This window comes from Arvicola amphibius, chromosome 2, assembly GCF_903992535.2.
Source record: "Arvicola amphibius chromosome 2, mArvAmp1.2, whole genome shotgun sequence".
Lineage (NCBI taxonomy): Eukaryota > Metazoa > Chordata > Mammalia > Rodentia > Cricetidae > Arvicola > Arvicola amphibius.
The window spans coordinates 126,379,278-126,403,222 of NC_052048.2; the positions used below are offsets into that span (position 1 = coordinate 126,379,278).

Genomic DNA, 23,945 nt, shown 5'->3' on the forward strand with positions numbered 1-23,945 from the left:
AGAGAGAGAGAGAGAGAGAGAGAGAGAGAGAGAGAGAGAGAGAGAGAGAGAGAGAGAGAGAGAGAGAGATATGCTTGACCATACAAGGAGAACAAAGTAAACTCGATTATGTATCCTGAGGCCGGAATTCTCTAGATTGCAGATCTCTACATCCAGCTAGTCAGCCTACTGAACTCCCCTCGGCTCTCCCATAGGTATCTCAGTCTTCACAGAAAAAAAACTGACTCCACCCTGCCTTCTCTTTACGGTGTTTCCTGCATTATCCTATGGTAGCACCACACACTCATGAGCTCATGGCACAAACCCAGAGTCATCCCTTCTACATGCCCCCCCCCATCTTTACGTTCCGTGACCGCTGAGAGCTTTCAGCCTACTTCCAGGATGCCTCTCCGCTATATCAACTTCATTATTTCATTTCATTTTGTTCCATTCCTATTGCTCCCATTTCTTCCCTCCTGGATTGCTGTTATTATTTTAAAATTAAGTTCCAAAGTCTCACCATCTCTGCTCCATTATCTAGATTACACCCAGAACAAAGTCTCTCAAATGCAAGTCTAAGCAATCTTTTGCTCATATACTGTAACACGTTTCAATAGTTTCCAGTATTTTTAAATTTAGTCAAGGACAAAAACATGTGGACCTTGGTGATATCAAAAGTTTAAGGCCCTATACTTCTTATTTCTAATCTTTGGTATTATCTCCCACCAATATACCACAGAAAGCAAGATAGACCCTGTCGACCCTCCATCTGCCCTTAACCAATAGAAGGAGGCAATCCTGTCTTTGGTTTCCCACATTACAGTTCAAATTCAAAGCTCATGTTACTAAAATATATGATCATATAGAATATATATACTACCCAAATTCTTCCAATGCATAATGAGTTCAAACAGTCTCAGTTTCTTCTCTCAGGCGGAAAATTAATCAAGGAAGCAATCACAGACAAATGGGTTCCACATTCCACAATGGGCTGTTAGGGTGTGTACCAACCTGGTGCCTACCATTCACTGAGTTAAACCAGAGTAAGAAAATGGCAGTGGCTTCCAGAGAGTTCCTGGCTCTAACAGCTCAGAGATTTATGTAACATATTGTGTTACCACCAGTTCCAAATTGATCCTTATCATCTCCAGTGTCCTGGGAGACTGAGACATGACTTGTCCAAAACTTGGGATGCCAGGCCAGCAGGATGTGTTGTGTAAGTTCTCTAACAACCCTGCCATGATTTGTTCTTACTGAACTCTGGCTGGCTCACAGAACACCCCTTCCTTTTAAAAACCTTCCATGCCATTGCTTGAATCAAACATTCTGCAGTTCTTTGTCAAGATTAACATGCAGATCAGTGGTGGATAAATCCCCAATTCCACCTTCTTTCCTCTTTCTGGGGAAATGAGGACATGCACTTCCCTCAGCCCTCTCAACTTCCCATCCTCTACAACTTCCCAAAGATGTCTCCCAAATGGCCAGTGACCGCACCTTGCTAATTCTCACTGCTTTTGCCGTGTAATTATGCGAGTCAGGAATCTCTTTTGAACTTTCCGAATATCCTGGGAGCATGCCACATTGCCTCAAGTTCCTCATTGCTGGGCATGAACTACCAGGTGCAGAGGGACCGAGGAGGCTGTATCCGCCCATTCATGTTCTCCTTGGAGTACTCTTGCACATCACCTGTCAGTTCCTTGGAACTGGCTCGAATTTGTCCCAGAGCGGTAATTTACATGCATTATTTCCTGTGTTTTCAAGGAGATGGATCTGTCAACAACATGAAGCAATCATTTCTCCGAAGCCATCTAACCACAATTAATTCCTTAGTCACCCACATAGACTTTGGGCAATGACATCTTTTTGAAATAAGAAAAAAGCATCATATTCCAGTAATACAGTCAGAAAAAAAAATGTGGAAGCTAATCACCCTCTTACAGAAATGTGTCCTAGCTGCAGTGACCCCAACTATTTCCCATGTGTAATCTTTCACAGGAAAGATAGGAGAATATATTTGACAGAAAATCAAGCATGGAAAAATGAGAGACAGATGTGGATTGTGCCAACATGGTGAGACCATCTCAGCTGTATGAAGGTGCAGTAAATCCCAGGATCTTAGGCCTCCTGTCAATTCTGATGAAGTTAAAAATATGAAATGGCAAGCTGCTGACAAAGTCCTGCTACACAATCAACAGAGAACCACTGTTTTTTTTTTCAGAACTTGGAAGGAGCCAAGACTCTCTATATCCTACAGCAACAGCCAAGGATGACCTCAGAAAATCAATCCCAAACTGCATCTAGTCACAGGCTTCCTATCTTACTTTCCAAAGAAAGACTACCCTTTGGGAAAATGCTACTATACTTAAGGATGCTGCAGAGCTACCATCTCTAATTCTAGAACCCCCAACCACAGGTAGCATTGTTTACAAAGGCTGACTCCAGGCCATAGAATTTTCTCATTCCTATGAAAAATTTAATTCCCTTATTGTTTCTTTTATATTGCTTTGTTCATTAATTTTCTTGTGTATAGAAGGGGCACACAAGATTTTATACAAATGGAAACACTGGATTTGTAGATAAAAGACCTGGGATTTTTGTTTTCATTCTGCTTATTTACTACATGTGGCTTCCAGTAAATTAGTTAATTGATAAATCTGTCCAAGAATCAATTTTTGTATTTATCCCACAGGCTGACTGCTATGAAGGCCAAGTGAGAAAATCAAGTGAAAGTTCTCCAACAGCTGTATAAAGGGAGGCTTTTATTCTTTTTTTTTTCCCTCATGGTTTATTTTTTTTATATTTAAAAATTTCCATCTCCTTCCCTCCTCCTCCCCCCTCCCTCCCCTCCTCCTCCCCCTTCCCTCCCCTCCTTCTCCCCCTTCCCTCCCCTCCCCTCCACCCATACCTCCCCTCCCTCCCTCTGAAGTAATTCTACATTGAAAACATTAAAACACTAAAGAAAAAATGGAAGAAGACTGTAAAAGATGAAAAGACATTTCATGCTCATGGGTCAGCAGGATTGACACTGTGAAAGCATCCAGACTCTGAACAGCAAACTGCATATTTAATGCATGCCCATCAAAATCCCTATTACATGTTTTTTAAACAGAACTAGAAATAAATTCTAAAATTCATATAGAAGTGCAAGGGACCACAAATAACCATTTAATGAATCCTAAGCAGAAAGAACAATGTCGTATCTACAACAATATCTGATCTCAAATTATACTACAGAGCCAAAGTAATAAAACCAGTACTAACACACATATATAAATAGACCAATGGACCAGAATGGAGGGCATTGAAATAACCCATACAAACACCTCCACCTAAGTTTTGACAAAGGTGCCCTCCCCCCGCAAAAAAAATGGAGAAGAGACCCTCTTTAAGAGTGCTGGAAAAACTTGATATCTGCAAGTCAAAGAAGGAAACTAGATCCTTTATCTCGATTAAAAATAGATCAAAGACCAGGCTGGCCTCGAACTCACAGAGATCCGCCTGCCTCTGCCTCCTGAGTGCTGGGATTAAAGGCGTGCTCGGTCTACAAGAGCTAGGTCCAGGACAGGCTCTAAAAAAGCTGCAGAGAAACCCTGTCTTGAAAAACAAAAAAAAAAAAAAAAAAAAAAAAAAAAAAAAGAAAAAAAAATAGATCAAAGACTTTCATGTAAGAAAGACCTGACACTCTGAAAGCGCTAGGAGAAAACATAGGAAAAACATTTCAAGATATAAGCATAGCCTTGAGTTTCCTGAATAGGACCCCAAAAGCACAGGCAACAACCCTAAGAATTGACAAACGTGTTCCATGGAATGATAAGGATTAAGCGTAGCAAAAGAAATAATCAGAAAGATAGGCAACCTACAACAGAATTCTGAGAAAAAAAAACTTTGCCAATTATATATCAGACATGTGCTTGATTCCTAGAATATACAAATAATTACAAAAATTAAACAACAAAACACAAGCCATCTAACCAGTAAATGGCGCAATGAGCTGCCTAGAGATTCCATCTCACCAGCTATCCAGAAAAGAAATGGCAATTACCACTGGTGAAGAGGTGAGGAAGCTTCTTACACATAGCTGGTAAGAATGCCAAGTGTACAGCATCTGTGGAAATCAGTAGGAAGACTCTTCGAGAAACCAAAACCAGAATCACCATAAGGCCCAGATACACCAAGCCTGTGTATACTTCCAAAGCAGCCTAGACCAGATAGAGGTACTGCCCGTTCATGTCTTCTGTTGCACTATTCACAACAGCTGGAAACTGCAGTTAGGTTAGATGTGTAACAAGTGAATGAATAAGTGTGGCCATATACATACAGTATTTTATTCAGCCACAAAGAAAAATAGAATCACATTTGTGGAAGCCAGAGATCATTTGTTAAGCAAAAATAATCTAGACTCAAAAAAGACATATATGTGATGTGATGTGTGTGTGTGTGTGTGTGTGTGTGTGTGTGTGTGTAAAGGGAACCATGAGAGGGGAGAAAGAAATCTTAAGAGAAGGACAAGGCAGTTGGGGGGATTCAATGAATATATACACTAGGAAAACAGAAGCGAGGACCTCTTAGGGAGACGGGAGTCAATGAGAAAGAACTAAGCATGGGAGCGGCAGTGGTGCAGGGAAACGATAAGAGTAAAGTCTCCTGACCTCATGTACCTAGATGCTGTCAGGAAAGCCACCCCTTTGTGGAATAATTTAAAGAAAATAATGCAGAGTGAGAAGCTTTGTTGTTTCCACACTTTTGAGTCCTCTCTCGCACCCAGTGTCCACACAGTCAAGAGCTCAGCAAAGACAGATGAGAGGACCCCTTTGCCATACAATGACTGAGGCAGAAGACTGGGTTTGCATCTTCTATACAATGTGCTCATCTACCAGAGTAAACAAGAAGGTTTCTATGCTACCAAGTCTTCAGTTTCAGAGCTGCCTAGAAATGCTCACAGATTCCACAAACGTTATCTCTGAGACACAAATTCTGAAAACAAGCTGTAAACAACATGCTCTCCGTGTTTATCCCACCATGGCTCTGAGCCTGGTCGAGACTGTGGACACTGAGCTATTCAAATGCCTGAGCACCACCCCAGTGAGAAGACTTCCCTGGAAGCCAGTCTGTTACCCCAAAGAGATTAACAAAGAAATAATACTCTAATAAAACTCCAAAATCTCATGTTCCCAAGTCACATGCTCTGTCACAGATTCAACTAAAAAGCAAGACAGTAAAATGAAGGGTCGGCTAAGAAGGGTCAGCTGCACACATCAAATTGGTAGAGCAAACAGAATGACAGGCCGACACAGGAAATGGTAGCACTATTATAAAACTCCAATCTAACTGTGTGGTGGTGGTGGTGCACGCCTTTAATCCAAGCATGTGGGAAGCAGAGGCAGGCAGATCTCTGTGAGCTCGAGGCCAGCCTGGTCTACAAGAGCTAATTCCAGGACAGACTCCAAAGCTACAGAGAAACCCTGTCTCGAAATAAATAAATAAATGTCCAATCCATCATAAAGCCTAATGGTTATTAGAAATCATTAATGACCCCACAGAAATACTCTAACCTCTAAGACATATATACCACTCATATAAAAATGCTAAAAAGTTAAAATGAAATCACAAAATTAGTTCATATTAGACAGTTCCTATAGCAGAGGCAGAGTGAAAAACTACATGCTGTGGGCTTAAAGAAAGCCACAGAGTACATCGTCATATAGAACACGCGACATAAGGTTTTTTTTTTTTAACATAGTACTACTGCTATGTTTGTATTTCAGGGTAATGGTAATAAAGAGACAATATGGTTGTGGAGTTATATTTATTGGACTCAGTAATATGTCAGAATACACGTTTCATATTGTTTATTTAATTATAGTGATAGTTCATACAAAGATGTTTCAATCCTTCTTTGGTACATTATAAATAATGAAACTAAACTTCAAGGAGGTCACATGGCCCAACTCACACCTAACTTCAGAGATACTGACTGTACCTGTAAATAATTAACTGTCAGGATTAATTATTGATAGCCCTTAGGAAACGGCTCTCATCAGACTATCCATAAGCGAAGCGGGTAAATTGATGACCTGTCAGACTGTCTGCCCTTATAACAGGTCTTGGTTTAAACAGCCAGCTGGAACTGGCTACCACCCAGAGCAATGAAACAGTCACTGAAGACAGGACCAGGTTGGCAACAAGGGCAGGTTGAATGCCAGGCCCAAGGAGTGCAGCATCCAATGATGAAAGGGGCCACTGGGAAAGAGCTGAAAGCTATAGCTTGAGAATTAACTATGGATACAAAACAGCCAAGAAGAGCTGACAAAAGACACCAAGAAATGATGTGCTACGTAGAGCATGGACCCCAGGGGTGTGTGATGTGGAAAAGAAATGATAAAGCACAAGCTATAGAAATGATCCCTGAAAGTATGATGTAATGGGTCTTCTGTTTTGTGTTGATTTCATTGGTTAATAAAGAAACTGCCTTGGCCCTTAGATGGATCAGAACATAGGTAGGCGGGGAAGACAGAATAGAATACTGGGAAGAAGGGAAGTGGGTCAGTCGCCATGATTCTCTGACCCAAGACAGACACCATGGAGCCGGCCGCCAGCTCAGACATGCTGAATCTTTCCTGGTAAGCCACCACCTCGTGGTGCTACACAGATTATTAGAAATGGGTTAATCAAGATGTGAAAGTTAGCCAGTAAGAGGCTAGAGATAATGGGCCAGGCAGTGTTTAAAAGAATACAATTTGTGTGTTGTTATTTCAGGGCATAAGCTAGCCAGGCGGCCGGGAGCGGGGTGGGATGAAAAGCAGGCCTGCCCGTAGCTCCTTCTACAAAAGTATAGTCTTGAGAATTACGCACCCTGAGCCAAACAGTAGGAAAAAGACAGCTCCACCCCACACACTTCCTCCTAACGTTTTACCTTTTTTGACATAATTTTCTGTTCTGTTTCATAAACCAAAGGGCTGAGTTGCTAGGTAGCATCAGATTATACTGATACACACAGGCAGGTCATGAATGACCTCAGCAAGTCCAGCATTTACTCAGATTACAAACAATCCCCAAAGTACAAAACAAATCCTCAGGACTATTAGGACTGAAATAGATTTCATTTTTTAAATTACTTTTTAGTTAGCAGATAAAATTTTAAAAAGTTCCTTTATGCCATATTCATAGATCTCATTTTCTTGAATAGACATAGCCATCTTTTTTAATTTTTAAAGAGAATTCTTTCTAAAGATTTATTTTTATTTTATTTTGTATATATGAGTGGTTGGCCTGCATGTATGTGTGTCATGTATGTGCAATGCCCTTGGGGATTGAACATGGGGACTTACACAAGCTAGGCAAGAGCTATACCACTGAGCTCCATCCCCAGTCACGTTTATTTTGAGAGAAATCTCGCTGTCTACCCCAGGCTAGCCTGTAACCTGCAATCCCTCTGCTTCAGACACCCAAGTAGCTGGGATTATGGGCATACACATCTCTGTTTTTAAGCCTTTTGCTCTACAACTTTCTTTTCTCGAATGTCTATCATGTTATTTGACTTTATTTTAAAAAATCTTACTAGGGTCAATCAGAACTATTTGTCCCTTTTGGAACTTTGTGTCTTCTGGGCCAACTCATTTTCTTACATTCTCCATGATTAAAAACTTTTCTGAGGATGACGTGAATTTCATATATTTCATTTTCCCCCAAAGGAACAAAAGTCTCAAGGGGAGTGTGGTGGTACCTACCAAGACATTGTCCGTTCCAGCCTCGAAAACCTTCCGTGCAGGGGATACACTGGTAAGAGCCTGGGGAATTCACACACTGTTCATCGGGACAAGTGCTTGACGTCAAACACTCATCGATATCTGAAAAATTAGGAAGTGAGGTTGTGAATGTTTTATCAGAAGGCCAAACAAACTCTGAATTTCATCACAGGAGTGAGAAAAAGTAACCTTGTATTTCAGGGAAGAAGATAACTGGGGGCGAGGGGACACACTGGGTCAAGCAGCGAATATCCAATGGAACACACATAGATATAGCAGGGTTGTATTTATATCCATTGGACGGGTGGTCTTCTCCCCCCTAGGAGGCAGTGGGACCTCTGAGGCCACACTGTGGACCATATATTTCCAATGATAGCACTGCTTGCCAGAAAGAAACAAGAACTGAGGAGGAGCATGATGAAGTCACATGTCCACCTGGTAGAGGCGTTCTCCATAGATACAGAGTCTCTAGGGAACCCTTTACTTTGCTTTTATGGATCAGAGGACATTCTGGGCTTGAGTCATTTCAAATCTTTCATTTTATATGAATTCCTTAGAGGCAGAAAAAGAATGAGACTCAGAGAATGAATTCATCAGATACTTCAAAAATTTTCCAAGAAAGGTTATATGACCATCTATAAATATTATCCACTAACAATGCCACTTCTACCATCTGCTGTTAAGGGATGTTATTAATTATAATTCTTTTCAAATGAGAAGCCACCTTAGATACAATTGGGACTTTGCCAGTGTGTGTGTGTGTGTGTGTGTGTGTGTGTGTGTGTGTTTGCGTGCCCGCATGCATGCATGCATGCACACACCACAGCACACATGTGGAGGTGAAAGGACAACCTGTGGGAACTGGTTCTCTCCTTCCACCACATGGGCCCTGTGGGCCTGAACTTGGCAGCAAACACTGTTACCCCCTTAGCCACCCTGTTAGTCCTAAGCATGGTGTCTTCTTTTCAGGATGCTAACAAAAGCGAGAGAGGGGGTTCCAGTTTGAAATGGCCCCAGTCTGGGACCACTACCTCCAGCTAATAGAAGCCTATTTTCCTAGAGGAGAATTTTGTATTTAGAGAAGTACAATTAACATCTGTTCCCCAACTGGCAAGGTATGGGACAGAGGACCTCAAAACACATCTATGTAAACACACTTTGGGGATGCAAGCCAGAACGTGAAAGTAAACATAAACAGAATTGGCTCACTAATCAAATAACCACAGGTATTTGGTGTCCTCCTTTAAGATAACTTTAAAACCACTTTGAGAGAGATGCTTCTATGAAAAGATGCTGAGCTGAAGACAGCTCGGGATCATGGGCGCACCGGGTCATTGTTGCAACTCTTTATCCATCAGTGAAAAATTATTGCCGGTATACATGACACACAGGGATTCTCTCTCTCTCTCTCTCTCTCTCTCTCTCTCTCTCTCTCTCTCTCTCTCTCTCTCTCTTCCCCTTTTGGTTCAAAGTTCTGGGACTTCTACAAAATTATGTTTGCCAGTTTCACTTTCCAACATCACGTTCTCCCCTGGATGTGCATCTTTTTACAATAGGAATTCAACGGCCAAAGCAGAAACTGTCCTTCGTCTGGCCCTGCACACAGCTGGTTCTGGGTTGTGAAGCCTAAGGCGGCACCTGAGGTTCTGCTGCAACACTTCCTGCTTGTCCGTCACCTCCAAATCTGGGGCCACCTGCCCTGTGACCTTTGAATGTGACAAAGTAAGAGCGAATGAGATAATGTCTGAAAATGACGCTAGGCTACTTGGAGACACAACTCTTTTTGAGCAGCCTACTCCGTGACATCCGAGACAGGCTTCAGGGAGCCAGGGACCTGGGGACAGTTTGGTTCTGGTCCACCACAGAATTAGAAAACAGCCCCATTATTTGTCCTCTTTTTTTTTTTTTTTTGAGCCATTTCGAGGCGATAGGATGATGTACACCCAGGGAACTCTGGGGACACAGTAACACGCGTTAAATAACTCCCATCGATTATCACCGAATACTCTATCAGCTATAAATGACAGGATTTTAAATTTTCTATACCATTTCTTTCTGTCATTTTTTACATATCCTCTCTCTACTTTTGGACTGTATACAAAACACAGGTTTAGTGTTTGATTTCTTGGCATATGAATATTGGTCAAATAAATTCATCTCCATATTTTAGCACTATTTGTGCCCTGGCTAATAACTATAGAGGCACTGAGAAGACTTAGGCAAGAAGAAAGAGTCGTGGAAGAAGGCTTAGAGAAACTTAGATCTGAAAAGTAGAAGATGGCAGGTGTCATACAGGCTACAGCCACACACATTTCTGTACACAGTGACCCTGCCAATTGATTTCATGGCTCTACTGTTCCAGGCAATGAACTAAGATTTACACTGGACAGTTAGGACAAATGACCGTTGTCGGCTGATCTCCATCCCCACTCTTCTCTTCTTACCCTCTCTACTGCAGAGGGAGGGTTCCCTGGAAGAGGACAGTGGGGTCACTCTGGTGCTTGTCCAATGGCACCAGGCCATTGATCAGAGCACGGCTGTGCTCTGGTCCAAACTGATCAGACATCCAGGAACACACGCCACTCCCACTTGTCTCTAGAATTAGAACCCAAGGGGCTGAGGCAAGAGGCCAACAGGACAGGCAGGTATGCGCTGCCAAGAAATGTCTAATTAGCTCTCGTTCCAGACCTAGGTCATCTGAGTGTGAAGGGAACCAATGCGCAGAAGCCAAGGGACAGCTGAGAGAAAACTGGCCCACTGAACCTGTCCCTCCCTAGCTCTAGACAAGCTGCAGAGCTTCAGACAGCTGCAGGCAACCAGACAGGGAGCGCCAGGACCCGATACCACTCTAAGTCTAAAGCTTTCGAGCAGCAGGTCAGGGACTCCGTCTTCACTCCATGCCAAGGGTGCAGCTGAGGTTACTTTCTTTCTCTGGGGAAAATAATTACCAAAAACAAAACAAAACAAAAAAACCTACAGAACTCTGGAGGTTTCAAAAAGAACTGGTGTGAGGTGAATATCTGCATCAACAGAAATAGCAATTAGAACGTAATTCTGCGCATGTTATACACAGTTTCCAAAACATTTCGCTAATGAGCACAATCTCCGTAAATGGAATGAAGAAATGTTATCTAGCATTGTTAGACCCTGACTCCAAATTGGTCGGACAGCTCTTCAAACCATCTGTGAGAATGTTCCAGAATACATGTAGAAGAAGACAGTTAAGACAAAGGAATGCAACCAAATGGGAAGAGCGAAAATGAAAAATAAGCCCAGGTTACACCTGCACCATATTTACAGATGGGTGAGCAGCCAGACATTGTAATTAAGTCTGGCCTCATGCCAGAATAATCAGCAATTAACTGTGTTCTCAACTCCAAACACCAGGAAAGACAGATACCAGCATGAGAAATAATGAGAATATCAAGACAGAAAATAAGGCAGACAGAGCCATGGAAGTCAGGCAGAGACTGCGGGCAGGGAAAGAGGCACTGGGCAGTGAGTAGGGACCTGGGCCTCACGGGATCCCCGACAGAATGGAGGAGAACAGTAAGAACCACTGCAGCAGCCTGCAGCCCCGGATCTGGGCCCACGCCGTGTCTGCCAGTCCTGTGACATGCAGTCTCACGAGCACACTTACCCTCACAGTGTCCCCGCCGCGTCATACGGTACCCACTGTCGCAGTATTCGCACCGGAAGGCCCCGACGGTGTTGATGCAGCGACCCTCCCTACACACATCGAGCCTCAGACATTCATCCACATCTTTGTCAAAGACAAAAGATTGTCCGGGTTTAGTCATTTCTTTTTGTTTATGCTTTTTCTTTAGTGTATAACTAGCATACAGACAAAGTAACAGATTTCTTTTATGGCCTTTAGAAATATGCTTAGCTTTTGTTTTCATTTCTCCCCCCCTCCAGCCTGCTTCCCCTACCCCTGCTCCTGCTGCTTCCCTGCCTCTGCCATTCTTCTCCCAATGTTTCCTTTCTGCCTTGATGTCACACATTTTTCTATACTTCCCAGCTCCCTTTCTTTGTAAGCCTCTATATCCCCCGTCACGTGCTCCCTTCAGATTTCCTGGCCTCTGACCTGACCACACTTGTTTCCTACAAACACACATACACACATACAAAGCTGGGAGCTATGTAGTTGTGTATAAAAGGGAACGTATAATGTTTAGTTTTGTGAGTCTAGGTTAACTCAATATTTTCCAGAAAATTTAATAATCTCACTTTTCTCTAGAGCTGAAAAAACCCTGCCATATATATACATATACATGTGTATGACACAATATGTATGTGACAAATACATATATACATATGCATATATATACATACATATATATATATATATAATCACATTTTCATTATCCATTCATCTATTGATAGATATCTAGGCTGGTTTCATATCTTGGGGACTGTAAATAGCACAGTAATAGGTGTACGTGGGTATGTGTATCTGTGCAGGATATAGAGTCTTTGGGGGTATATGTCAAGAAATGTTAGGTCAGGATCGTAGGGTCTTCTGTTTGTAGGTTTTTCTGTTTTGGTTTGTTTTTTCTGTTTGGTTTTGCTTTTTTTTTTTTTTTTGAGAACTTTCCAAAGTGACTATACCAGTTATATTTTGCAAAGATACCACTTTCTACCTCTCCTTGCTTGATTTAGATTTGAGGATGAAGTGTCTGGTCTGTACGATCCTCTTTCTCTTGTCTTCAGCATGCTCTCAAGCCGCACTGTTCGATTCATGCGGTGGCAGTGGAAAACCCTAGAACAACCTCTTTCCATTGCACACCTTTGATACTCCTCCTTCCGAAGTGCTGACCCCAGCACCAAGCAGACTGCTACGTCACCACAGCAATTGTTTAATAAAAGAATGTCGGATTATTTGTATAAGCACTGAACTGACCCACCCCCCGCCTCACCTTACCCCCATCCGACATCAGGAAGAAAACTGTCATTACCTACGCAGCTAGTGCCCTCCTCACTGGCCATAAACCCTGCTGGGCAAATACACAGGAAACTTCCCTCTGTGTTCTCACAACGACCCTGGGAGCAGAGGTGCTGGACCTGAGCACATTCATCAATGTCTGTTAACAAGAGCACAATGGGGAAGATTAGGACTGTTGCAGCCATGTAGCCAAAACTCAGTTTTTCCATGTTCTGTAAAACACCAAATAACAGTGCTACTCCCTTGGGATCAGAGAGATCTTTGAAAGCAACAAGAACAGCAAAGGGAGAAATGACCTCCTTCCCCAAATACTCGAAGGAGTGCTAGTAGGAAATATGCATGTTTCAAAGGGTAAAACTTAAAACAAAACAATAAAAAACCCACAAAACATAACACGAACATTTTAAAAAAATATAGATTCCAGCTCAAAAGAGAAGTCTATTATTCTGGCAGGCAGGGTCACCGAAGCACTGGAACTGACTTTCGTCAGGACAGTCAGGGACAATCTCACCTGCATTGCACTCAGAGCCGTACTGGGGCACCGTCATCTCTATTACCTTTCCTACTTAGGACTTTAGGTTCTAGAGGGGACCACACATGGCCAGTCCATGAGAAAGCAAGCAGCTTTAAGTGTCTCTTTTACCTACCCACATGAAAGGCACACACAGTAAAGAAGTACTGGGTGCATATTCTTGTTGCTTTATTTATTTTTTCTGTGTCGTCAAACTTAGTAAATTTTCTTTTTAAAGGAACTTAAATTTAGAGTTGACCTACTATAATTATTTCCTAAATCCTATACTGCCTCTGGAATAGCTCCCCCACCCCCTGAAACATAAAGTTCCCTCACCTAGAAAATCATTCTTCATGCTACCATGTAGAGGTTCTGAATTTAGAAACCCCTATGGGAAAGCAGATTTTGTATGTGTATGTGGATTCAGTACAGCAGCATGTATCAGCGTTGATTTGTTTGGGCTAAATGCATGATTGCCGGTAGCTGTTGCTGGAATTCGTATTCAATTTACTTGTGTAAATCAGCCCACCTTTATGCAATTGTCCTACCTGTAGCAATGGAGTGGCATTGAGCACAGAAGAAAGAGAATCCTGTCGTTTGGGCAAATTATTCCTTAATTCCATTTAAAAGAAGAAATAATAATGTTTTCCCAAGAAGATTAAACGTAAGGAATGTTCTATTTCTGTTTCCCATTCCATGGTCTGTTTCTCACATGTCTCTTACCAACGCACTTCCTCTGCTGCTCGCTGAACCTGTAGCCGTCATAGCATATGCAGGTGTACCTCACCGGCAGGTTGATGCAGTGGCCTGCCCCACAGATGTCTGGGTTCACGGTGCACTCGTTGATCTCTTTGAAAGAAACAAAGCAGTGTGAAAAACACCACAGCAGGAGGTATTTCACTGTTCCCAGGTAACACGGCTTTGTGTCTCAGAGCTGCAGGCACGTGTCTAGAAGAACACAGTTGGGCTGTGAATCTAACTGGAAATCCATGAAACTAGCTTGTGCTGATCAGTTCGTTCAGCCTAAGCTAATTGCTCATTGCCAGTGAAACAAGTTCAAAGACGAACTCAAGCAGGAATGCAGAGGGTTGTAAGGAAATCAGTCCTTCACAAAGCAACTTTCTGCATGGCCTATCACAGAGATCCTCTCAATTCTATTTCTTCTTCTGTGAGGGAATTTGAATCATCACACGCTCTCTCCTAATGAGAGATGCATGAGAACGTTCTATTCCTTAGCAGTCCAAACGTGAGTAACCCAGAAATGGTCAAGTCAAGCTGCTGTAAAATTTCACCTCTGCTACCCAGGCAGATTCCTACAGCTTCTATATGTATCTTCCAGTTTTAAGGTGATCACACTTTGCATTAGCAAAGTAGAGCCATCCTCCAAATCTGTCTCATTTTCCCTTGCTTTCCTTATGATGCTTGTGTGACATTTTCTGCTTCTAGTAAACCTGTACAATTAATACTGCTAAATCCTCACAACTCAATTTCTCTCACACTTCACACACACCACATACAGACAAATACACCACACACACAAAGTACACTCACACACACACACACACCACACCACACATACAAATATACCCCCCACACACACCACATACAGACAAATATACCACACACACACATACACACCACATACAGACAAATACACTACACACACACACCACATACTATGCCACACCATCACACCATAGTGGTGGAGATTTCTGGAAATGCATAAAAATGAGCTTAATTACCCAAAGGACGTAGGATACAAAAAAAAAAAACCACCTTTCTGAGATGAATGTTCTACCTAAGACATTCTGTCTCCAACAAGCCTTGCTGGAAGGTATAATGGCAGAGAGTTGTAAGTATAGGCAATGGCTTTGATGCCTTGCTGTCAGGAAAAGGTATACGTTTTGCTGTCATTTAGAGTCCTGCAGCATGGGACAAGCTACTCAGCCAATTCTAGAGCATACTTTCTTACAAGTGCAGAATGGAAATAATCAGAGTTCCAGCTGCAGAGTATGCTCCCCAAAAGAGCTAAGTAACACATGTAACTTAATGTGCAGCTCAAGAAGTTAGCCGTCATTGTGTTCCTGCCACTCACAATGAAGTTATAGGACAACCTAACAAGGATCGGGCTGGAGAGGAGGCTCTGCAGATAGAAGCACTGACTGCTCTTCCAGGGGAACCAGATTCGATTCTCAGCACCTACGGCCTGCAATACCCAGTTGTAGAAAATCTGACGCCCTCTCCTGGCCTCCACAGATGCCAGGCACTCAAATGGTACACAGACATACACGCAGGAAAAACGCCTGTTGTGGGATATTTGTGAAGACAGAGAGCTAGGATTGGAGTAATGACAAGCTTTATGGGAAATAGCAAGGCAGGAGATGTAGGCAGGATTTCTGGGGTGTGGCGGGGGGAAAGAAAGAGGAGGAGGAATCTAGGTGCATAGGAGACACCAGGAGACATGAAGAGGAAACAGGAGGTGCAAGATTGAAGAGAAGCAATGGCACATGACAGAACGTAGATTAATATAAGTAGGTTAATTTAAGTTGTAAGAGCTAGTTAGGAACAAGGCTGAGCATTAGGCTGAGCTTTCATAATTAATAATAAGACGTCTCTGTGTCATTATTTGGGAGCTGATTAGAGGGATAAAGACTTGCTACAAACACCCACACGTCTAAGATAAGATAAATATGTCATTTCCATGTGCTACAAAACCCTGAAGGTAAAAGTTGACAACATTTTCTCTGTGTTATGCTCGCAGAATTTCAGGACAAAATTGTGCTGTGTGCCTATCAGAGTAAGAAAAAATAGAAGTAATACAACTCCAGCTATTATTGATCCAGTACAAGTAGATGTGTCCTTTGGAAATGATTGGAATTTAGAGCTCTTGGTTTTTTAATTACTGATATTAATATACACATCATTTTTTCTGGTGATTCTCTTAAAACAGGGAAGGCCAAATTTGCAATAGTAAAATGAATTCATCATCATTAACATACTAGGACAATGATTCAGAGCAAACTAAAAGGCTATAAAGTTAGGGCTTATGCAGAAGGTTTGATGGCTGCAGTACCCCCCAAGGCATCCCAGTTTCTTGATTAGCAAATATTTATTTGTTATTTTTCAGGCATAATTATATGTTGGAATTTTTACACACATGAATAAAAGTATTCAAAAGCACATGATTCTGGAACAGAACTCAATACATTCCAGCACCACATCTCATCAGTGTACTCCAATTATTTCTCATATGCGATGTCCTGTTAACCATCTGCACGAAAAATGGTTAATAATGCTAACTTGTTGGTTGTGGGAAATGACATGAGCAGCAGTAGTGGCCTTTCCTTTCAATCCGGCATATTAAGTTAGAGGAGAGGGCTGGAGCTACACAGGTGAAGAACTTTTGGGGAGTTTGAGATGATTATCTTCTAGCTCAAGCATTCAGAGACACAGCCCAAAACATTAGTCCTGGCTGGGGGGGGGGGCACTAAACATGTATGGAACCGCCATGTTGACACCACTAGAGGGTACTAGGACATGCATTAACAAAGGAGGTAGGGCAGGGGGAGGGAGGGAGGGAGGGAGGGAAGAAGGAGGCAGGAGGAGGGAGGGAGGGAGAGAAAGAAGGAAGGAGGGAGAGAGGGAGGGAGGAGCACTCCTACAACACACAATTTCTTCCATTGGTCATCCCATTTTTACAGTGATTAGTTGTTATACCTTCCAATGTTTTGTCCTCAAAGGTCCATTCATTTGCTTAGCAAGAGGCCACCCTCCTGAACAGAAAGACCCTCAATCACCTTCAAGACAGCCTGTCTGCTTTCTACTAACAACCAACAAAAAGTTAGTCCGAATCGGTATTTTCTGAAAGTGAGCATGACTCAGCTAGGATTGGCGTTCCATTTCTAGAATTCCAGCACTTGTGAGATGGTAATGGGAGAAGGGAAGGTTCAAAGTCAGCCTGAGCTACGCGCTGAGACCCTACCCCAGAAAACTAAGCACTGGGCATTTTAGCTTAGTACTTGCCTAGTATGAGCAAGGCCCTGGGTTTGGGTTTGATTTTCAGCATGCACACAATGAGTGTACATATCAGTGTGTGTGTGTGTGTGTGTGTGTGTGTGTATGTGTGTGTGTATGAGTGTGTGTGTGTGTGTGTGTGTATGGACACACACGCAAGCATGCAAATGTGTAGATGCATGTATGTTTTTAAGCTTTTAAATTATGTCTTCCTCATATTTCCCTCATTCCATGTTAGGTTTTTCATACACTTAAGAGTATACGCAGCACACCGAAAGGTGAGTTCTGAGGACACTGTCTTAATAGGAAAAGATTTCTGATGTTTCTGGGCTTAGCGGCAAAGACAAGATGCTTTGCGTTTTCCTAAGAGTTGCTCACCTGTGGTGGGTGAACTCATTCCTACACAACTTCACCCTCACCAGCTCAAGAATCTTATTCTACTCCTTTTTCTAAAATGCGCTGAGGACTTGGGGAGAAAGAACCATGAGCAAAAGTCAGTGGGAAACCAAATGCTCGCTGCCTCTCACCAAAAAGGCCAATGGAAGACTCAACAGCTCAGTGTGTTCATTTTCAAAAACTCAGTGAAAAAAGAAGCCTTGGGCTAGTTGTGAAAACCAGAGTGCGGATCCTGAGGTCATTCATCATGGGATTATTCAAAGGGATGGAAGAACAAAGGATCCAATGCACAGACAACGGAGCTGGAAAACCAAAAGCTGATGGCTTTATCCTTAAATAACCAGCTCACTTCTCACCAGCATAGTTTTTTGAGACTGTAATAGCAGCAGGAATATGTTTTGGGGACAAATTTTTTCAAAGGGGTCAACTCTGAGTTCTGGAAAAATCAGACTAGCAAATAGTTTTTAAAACCCTCTGGCCATGGTCACTATGGAGGTTTCCACAAGGCAGTTGTGGGGTAGGACGAGCAATTCCTGGCTGGTTCGCATGGGCAATGGAGACAGTACAGGAAGAGCCGGAGCAAGACACCAAGTATTAACTCATGGAAAGGTTTATTAAAATGCCCTGGCTTCCCAACTGCCCCAGGAGGAGCAGACATTGTCCCAAAACAATTGAAACAGATGTTTCCACTTTGTAAATATTTGCTAGAGAAATAAAGGTTTGATTTTTTCCAACGTCTCCTTCAGCTATTATGACACTGTGCAAAATCAAGAATTTATATGCTGAAATGCATGATTGATTTGGAAACGGTAGGCCAATAACGTCGCAAGCCACCAAATCGGCTGTTCAGAGCGGAAACCAATGCTCCCCGCAAATACTCTGCTCCTTGTATAATTACTCCACATTCAAGGATATGGGTTAGATCCAAGAAGGCTCTTTTCCAATCTGACAATCACAGAGATATCATCACTGGGCAATGTGGAACTGACTCTGTTTATTTTAGAATTTTACATTAGCCCCTCCCTTCCTTCAACTACGGTAGAGAAGAGCGGTAGGACCCGACATGGATTGTGCCCAGACGTCCAAGGAGAAAGAGTATACGACGTTCCTGTGATAGATGATGTGCGGGTTCCTTAATTCCATGTCTTTGGTCATCACATTAACCACCAGAAAAGCTTACGTCTAGATGGAAAAGAAATTTGGCAGGAAACGGCATTCTCGTACTGTTGGATCTTGTGCTACGTAACAGCTCTGAAGATGCAAATACATCAATTAGAAGCCTCTCTATTTATAATTTTCTCCCTAAGGAAGGAATTCTTCCAAAAAGTTATTTTACTAGAGGAACCAGAAACACTTAGAACTGTTTCACAAAAAGGAAAAAAAAATCAGGGTCCCTTGTTTCCTGGAAGGAAATACTTGCGCTTCAGACATCTGATAGCAGATGTCAGCCCTGAATATCTGCCAGACTAAACTGAGCTGTCTTCTGACGATGTCGTATAGTGGGGCTACATCCGTTTCTCTTCCAATCAGCTGAAGCCCAGAAACTCCCACTTGTTATTGCTCACATGTTTGCATTTAAGCGATGAAAGCGAGACCATTAAGGCCAGAGAGATGGCTCAGCGGTTAATTGCACATACTGCTCTTCCAGAGCCACCCTGGTCGGGCAACTGACAAGCACCTGCTCCAGGACTTCCGTGGACTCTGCAGACTCTGCGCTTGTACATGCTTGTACAACTACTATACACATGTGTGTGTATGTATATGTACTCATAATTGAAAATAAAATAAATATTTGAAAAAAAGGCATTCAGGATCATTTCTATAGTTCCATTTAATGACGAAACTGCATCTATCTAGCAGAAATGTCATTAACTTTTGTGAAACTCATGTGAAGAGGCTTGTCTACCGATGCCAGAGATGCCAATTCAGAACTGCCTACCTTCACATTGGGAAATGGAAATTCAATAATTACTCAGAAAAATCTGTGAATTATATTGCTACCTTGTATTTTATAACAGAGAGGTAAATAATTAGAAGGTTTTTGCTCCCCCAAATAGTATATTACATGCTTATATGTCTTTATATGAGCAGGGCAGATGTACATATACATGGGCTCAATATTAAATAATAATTTCAACCATGCCCATTTAAAAAGCATTATCATTTTTGTCTTTCTATCAATGTGTCTATCTATCAACACATCTATCAACATATCTATCTATCTATCTATCTATCTATCTATCATCTTATAATCTCTTTTTTTAGGGGGGGTTTTTCGAGACAGGGTTTCCCTGTAGTTTCTAGAGCCTGTCCTGGAACTAGCTCTTGTAGACCAGGCTGGCCTCAAACTCAGAGATCCGCCTGCCTCTGCCTCCCGAGTGCTGGGATTAAAGGCGTGCACCACCACCGCCCGGCTCATTTTATAATCTCTTATCTGTATATCTATCTATTTCTTTCTCTCTCTCTCTCTCTCTCTCTCTCTACACACACACACACACACACCACACACACACACACACACACACACACACACACTGGAGCCCAGCCCTCCTTCATCTTGCAGTCTTTCTCCGTGAACAGAGTTTATAAGTTCATATATGAACTTGCCATGCTCACTTTCTCTCCTCCCCATTTGTAGCCCCAGGATAACTTTACATTCTGCACAGTGCCTGCCTCTGTGTGCCTTGAAATGAAGGTGAGGCGAGGCCAGGTCAAGTGGCATGAGAGTTGCCCACCATCCCTGGAAACCCTTAAGTGTCAGCAACTCCCCATTTCCCCTGTGATATTAAAGGCCCTCTCTCTCTTCTGTACTCCATCATGATGCTATGGTGTCATCTTTTCCTGATGGCCTCCACTTCCGAGTCTCACCATGGCTGCCTATGTCTAAGAGCCTGTACCTCTTTAAGGGGTAATTTCATATCAGTCCACCTTCCTACAAACCTCTTTTTTATAAGTTGTAATGACTTCCTTATGGAGCTCCAAAAGTATTTAGAATTGCTTACATTTCTATAGCACTTCACTTGGTATAAACAACAAAATCTAAGAGGAGATGCCAGAGAGTCACCAGGGAGGACCAGGGCTTTGGGTACAAGTATGTCTTGATTCTCTCACTGAGCTAGTTGGAAGTTTGTGGTTGAGTCTATGGCCTGCCACTCTCTTCTTTGTCAGTTAGCATTTTATTCTCTACAATTGGATGTTTGGGTTACTTTCTCTTTTCTCTATTATAGATTATGTTGAAATCTTCTATTTATGCTTCTCCGTGTTTCTTATGGATGATCCTATTACATTTTCCTACTAGCCTATTATTAAGGACATTATCATTTTAGATTTTTCTCATCTGTTTCAAAAACAATACATTGCTGGAGGATTTTTAAAATAAGGATTGAAATATGTTATAAGAATTTTTAAAATATACCAAAGCATATCTAAGAGCATGAATATCACCCATAACCCTGTTCCTCATCACTGGTAAACACAGATGCATTTCTTTGGTCTCCTTTTCCATATTTGTAGATGTTTAAAAATAAAATTGGCATAATGACATTGTATCCTACATTTCCTAATAAGTATTATTACAGAAATATTTCTTTAAAACCTTAGTCTTTAAAAACATTAATAGCTGTATAATACGCTATCACGTATATACCCTGATTTATTTATGCACACTCATTTCCAATACATTAGCTGTTATAACTAACCTAGTGGTTATCAGTCCTATGCATTTGATATTGCATTTAAGTGTGGTCCACACATGTATTTTCATAGGATGTAGAATAGAGCAAAAACTCCACTGACCTGTTACTTGAGTAGGAGCAATCACTTGGCTGGCACTAGATGTGGAAGCTTCAGGAGCCACTTCTACAGGCACAGGGGGTGATGTCTTCTCAATCACTACTGCAGGAAGAAAGGGTAGGTAAGAAAATTGAGCCTTGTTATGTACACCGACATCCTTGGGCAAAGTGGAAGCATAACTTACTCAAAATAAAATGGTTGCTCTGTTCAAGAACTAATAATGATCCTGAAAGCTCATGAAATTAAGTCATACTTCTGGTTGAATATTTAGTTTAAAAAAAACAGAAAAATTCAGAATTCAAAAAACATGACCATTTGATAAACAGAAAGTTCGAATCTTTGCACAGTGTATACTGGTCCTGACCACTGAAGCTAGTGAGAGGCTGAAGTTCTGACTGTGCTACATATGTTACTCTTCTCACTCTAGTATTGCTCCAGGGTAGGAAGGTACTACATTGTACATGTTAATGTAGGAAATTAGGCATTTCCCAATGAAATTCAATGATACAGTCTAGTGACTCATTAAACACAAAGATACATGCACCAAAAATCCCAACGATTTTTCTTTTCAGAATATCCTTATAAACAAGATGTATCAGCAACGGTTACCTGGAAACTGTGGGTGCAGATGAATAGTTGAGATGCCTGGGGAGAGCTGGGGTTGCCCGGGCTCAAGTCTGGTTTTCTCTTGATCCAGTGAAGGTATTTCCTGGATGGTGGTTTTTCAGAGAGAGAAGAGATGGAGACATAAAGTAGCAATTTACTTTTATTTTCTCATGTAGGGTTATTGATTTAATTAATTATATTTTCAGAAAGGCAAAAATATCATAGGATCAGATATACACCTATACATGAGACTTTAAAAAATTATGCTGTTAGAAAGTCAAATTCTTATTTTAGCGGCTGTGCTATCTATAAATATGCTCTCATCCATTTCCTTGGACTTCAAGTCAAACTTTGAAAGCAATGACCTTGCCCAGAGTTCCACGTTTGATCTCCAACTGGGCCAATACTAACCCTAGTTGGGGACTAAACATCCATGCTATTCACAGGTGCCTCTGCCCCACGGCCACACTTTGTAGATGGAATGAATGATGGATGTAGCAACTTGAGTCATAAAGAACAATCCACTAAGTTTCAGTACTGTAAGGCAGGCAGTCACTGCGACCTTCTTTAGCCCCATACCTAATAAGGCAACATCTCCCGGCTCGCTCGCAGCAGTGGTAGGCTACCATAGCAATAGCAGCTGCAGTCTTAGAGGACCTGAAGCTTCCCGACTCAAGCAGAAAAGAAAAGAAAATCCAACCATCATCACGACTTAGCTTTCAGCTATAGCTCTGTAGGTGCTCATGCCAATGGGACAGGGAGTCGAGTTAAGTAAGGTTTTGCTCCTTTGCTCATACCAGCGTGGGGCTAGGGAGCTCGCAAGACCTCATTAAATGCATTCATCAAGTTACTTCCTCTCTGTTACCCAGTATCTTTCCTCTCTGGCTTAGCAGAGAGCCGGCTTCCTGACCTCGGTTTCACCCTTGACCTATCTCCTCGCTTTAGTACTCCCTTTCATGCCTCCACAGCCGATACCCTCACAGCCGATTTCATCAAAACCCAATTTACTAAGTATGGATTCCCGCAGAGGGACTTTGGACATGCTACAAATTTCTCCTACTCCCATTCTCGGCTCCTCCCCCACAAAATCAGCCGGCCTCCGCTGCTAACTGCATCTTTCCGTCAATGCTAATCGTTAATCCATTCCACCCAGATGTAGTCCCTCTTTAGGGCTTCCTCTTTCATTCCGCACCCCTAAACCTGCCCACGTTCGCATTCTTTGTGGAGATCTACCCTTTTCTTATCTATAGTCTCCAGTGCTGTCCTCTGGACTCGTTTCTCAGGCTCAGCTTACTGTATTATCTAATCGGCCTCTGAAACTACCAGTTGCTCTACCTTAGGTAATCCTGCCGCACGTCTGTCCGGGAAACACTGACTGCTCATTAAGATTCCCCAACAGATCCTCCTCTCTGTATGGGGGCAGACTGACTTCCTGTTACTTGTGAGAGACACCTCCCTCAGCCCCTGAGTCTTCTCCCCTGTAGCCCATGACATAGGGCAACAAAGAGCAGCCCACAATTCAGCATTGACTCCTGAATCTCCCCATCCACCTTAGGTGTAGCCTTCCTAATCAATCCCACGTCTCACTCAGTTCTCTAGCGACTTCCCTACTGATTACAAGTGTAGTTAGTATTTCCAGCCCATCAAAGCAGGACCAGCTTCCCTTTCTAACCCTATTTTTTGCTGCTGTCAATTAAACCTTCACACATAAATGTCTCTCCCTTGGACCAACCTCCTTTCCCTACATCTATCTTAAAGATCACGAGACCTTTGTAAAGTATCAGTCCTAAACAGACCCTGATCTCATTCCCCTTCCAAACAGCCCCCTTTTAAATTAAAATGTATAGTCTTAACTGTACAAGGAACATGGCCAAATGAAGTTGAGACTATATAAGAAAAATGTTCAACATCTCTTTCTGACTCAATCTCACATTCCTTCTCTCTCTCTCTCTCTCTC

General features: G+C 42.2%; 1 protein-coding gene across 6 annotated transcripts in view; it reads right to left on the bottom strand.

The window, feature by feature from the left end:
- Ltbp1 (latent transforming growth factor beta binding protein 1) overlaps positions 1-23,945 on the bottom strand; it is a 384,816-nt gene that overhangs the window by 90,216 nt on the left and 270,655 nt on the right. For all 6 annotated transcript variants that reach the window (XM_038319233.1, XM_038319232.1, XM_038319231.1 and 3 more), the window contains 6 exons: positions 21,992-22,091; positions 21,386-21,484; positions 13,904-14,029; positions 12,683-12,808; positions 11,365-11,487; positions 7,707-7,826 (listed from right to left, as the gene is read on the bottom strand). In XM_038319233.1, coding sequence (XP_038175161.1) covers positions 7,707-7,826; positions 11,365-11,487; positions 12,683-12,808; positions 13,904-14,029; positions 21,386-21,484; positions 21,992-22,091 — 694 coding nt within the window. The remainder of the gene's footprint in view (positions 1-7,706; positions 7,827-11,364; positions 11,488-12,682; positions 12,809-13,903; positions 14,030-21,385; positions 21,485-21,991; positions 22,092-23,945) is intronic.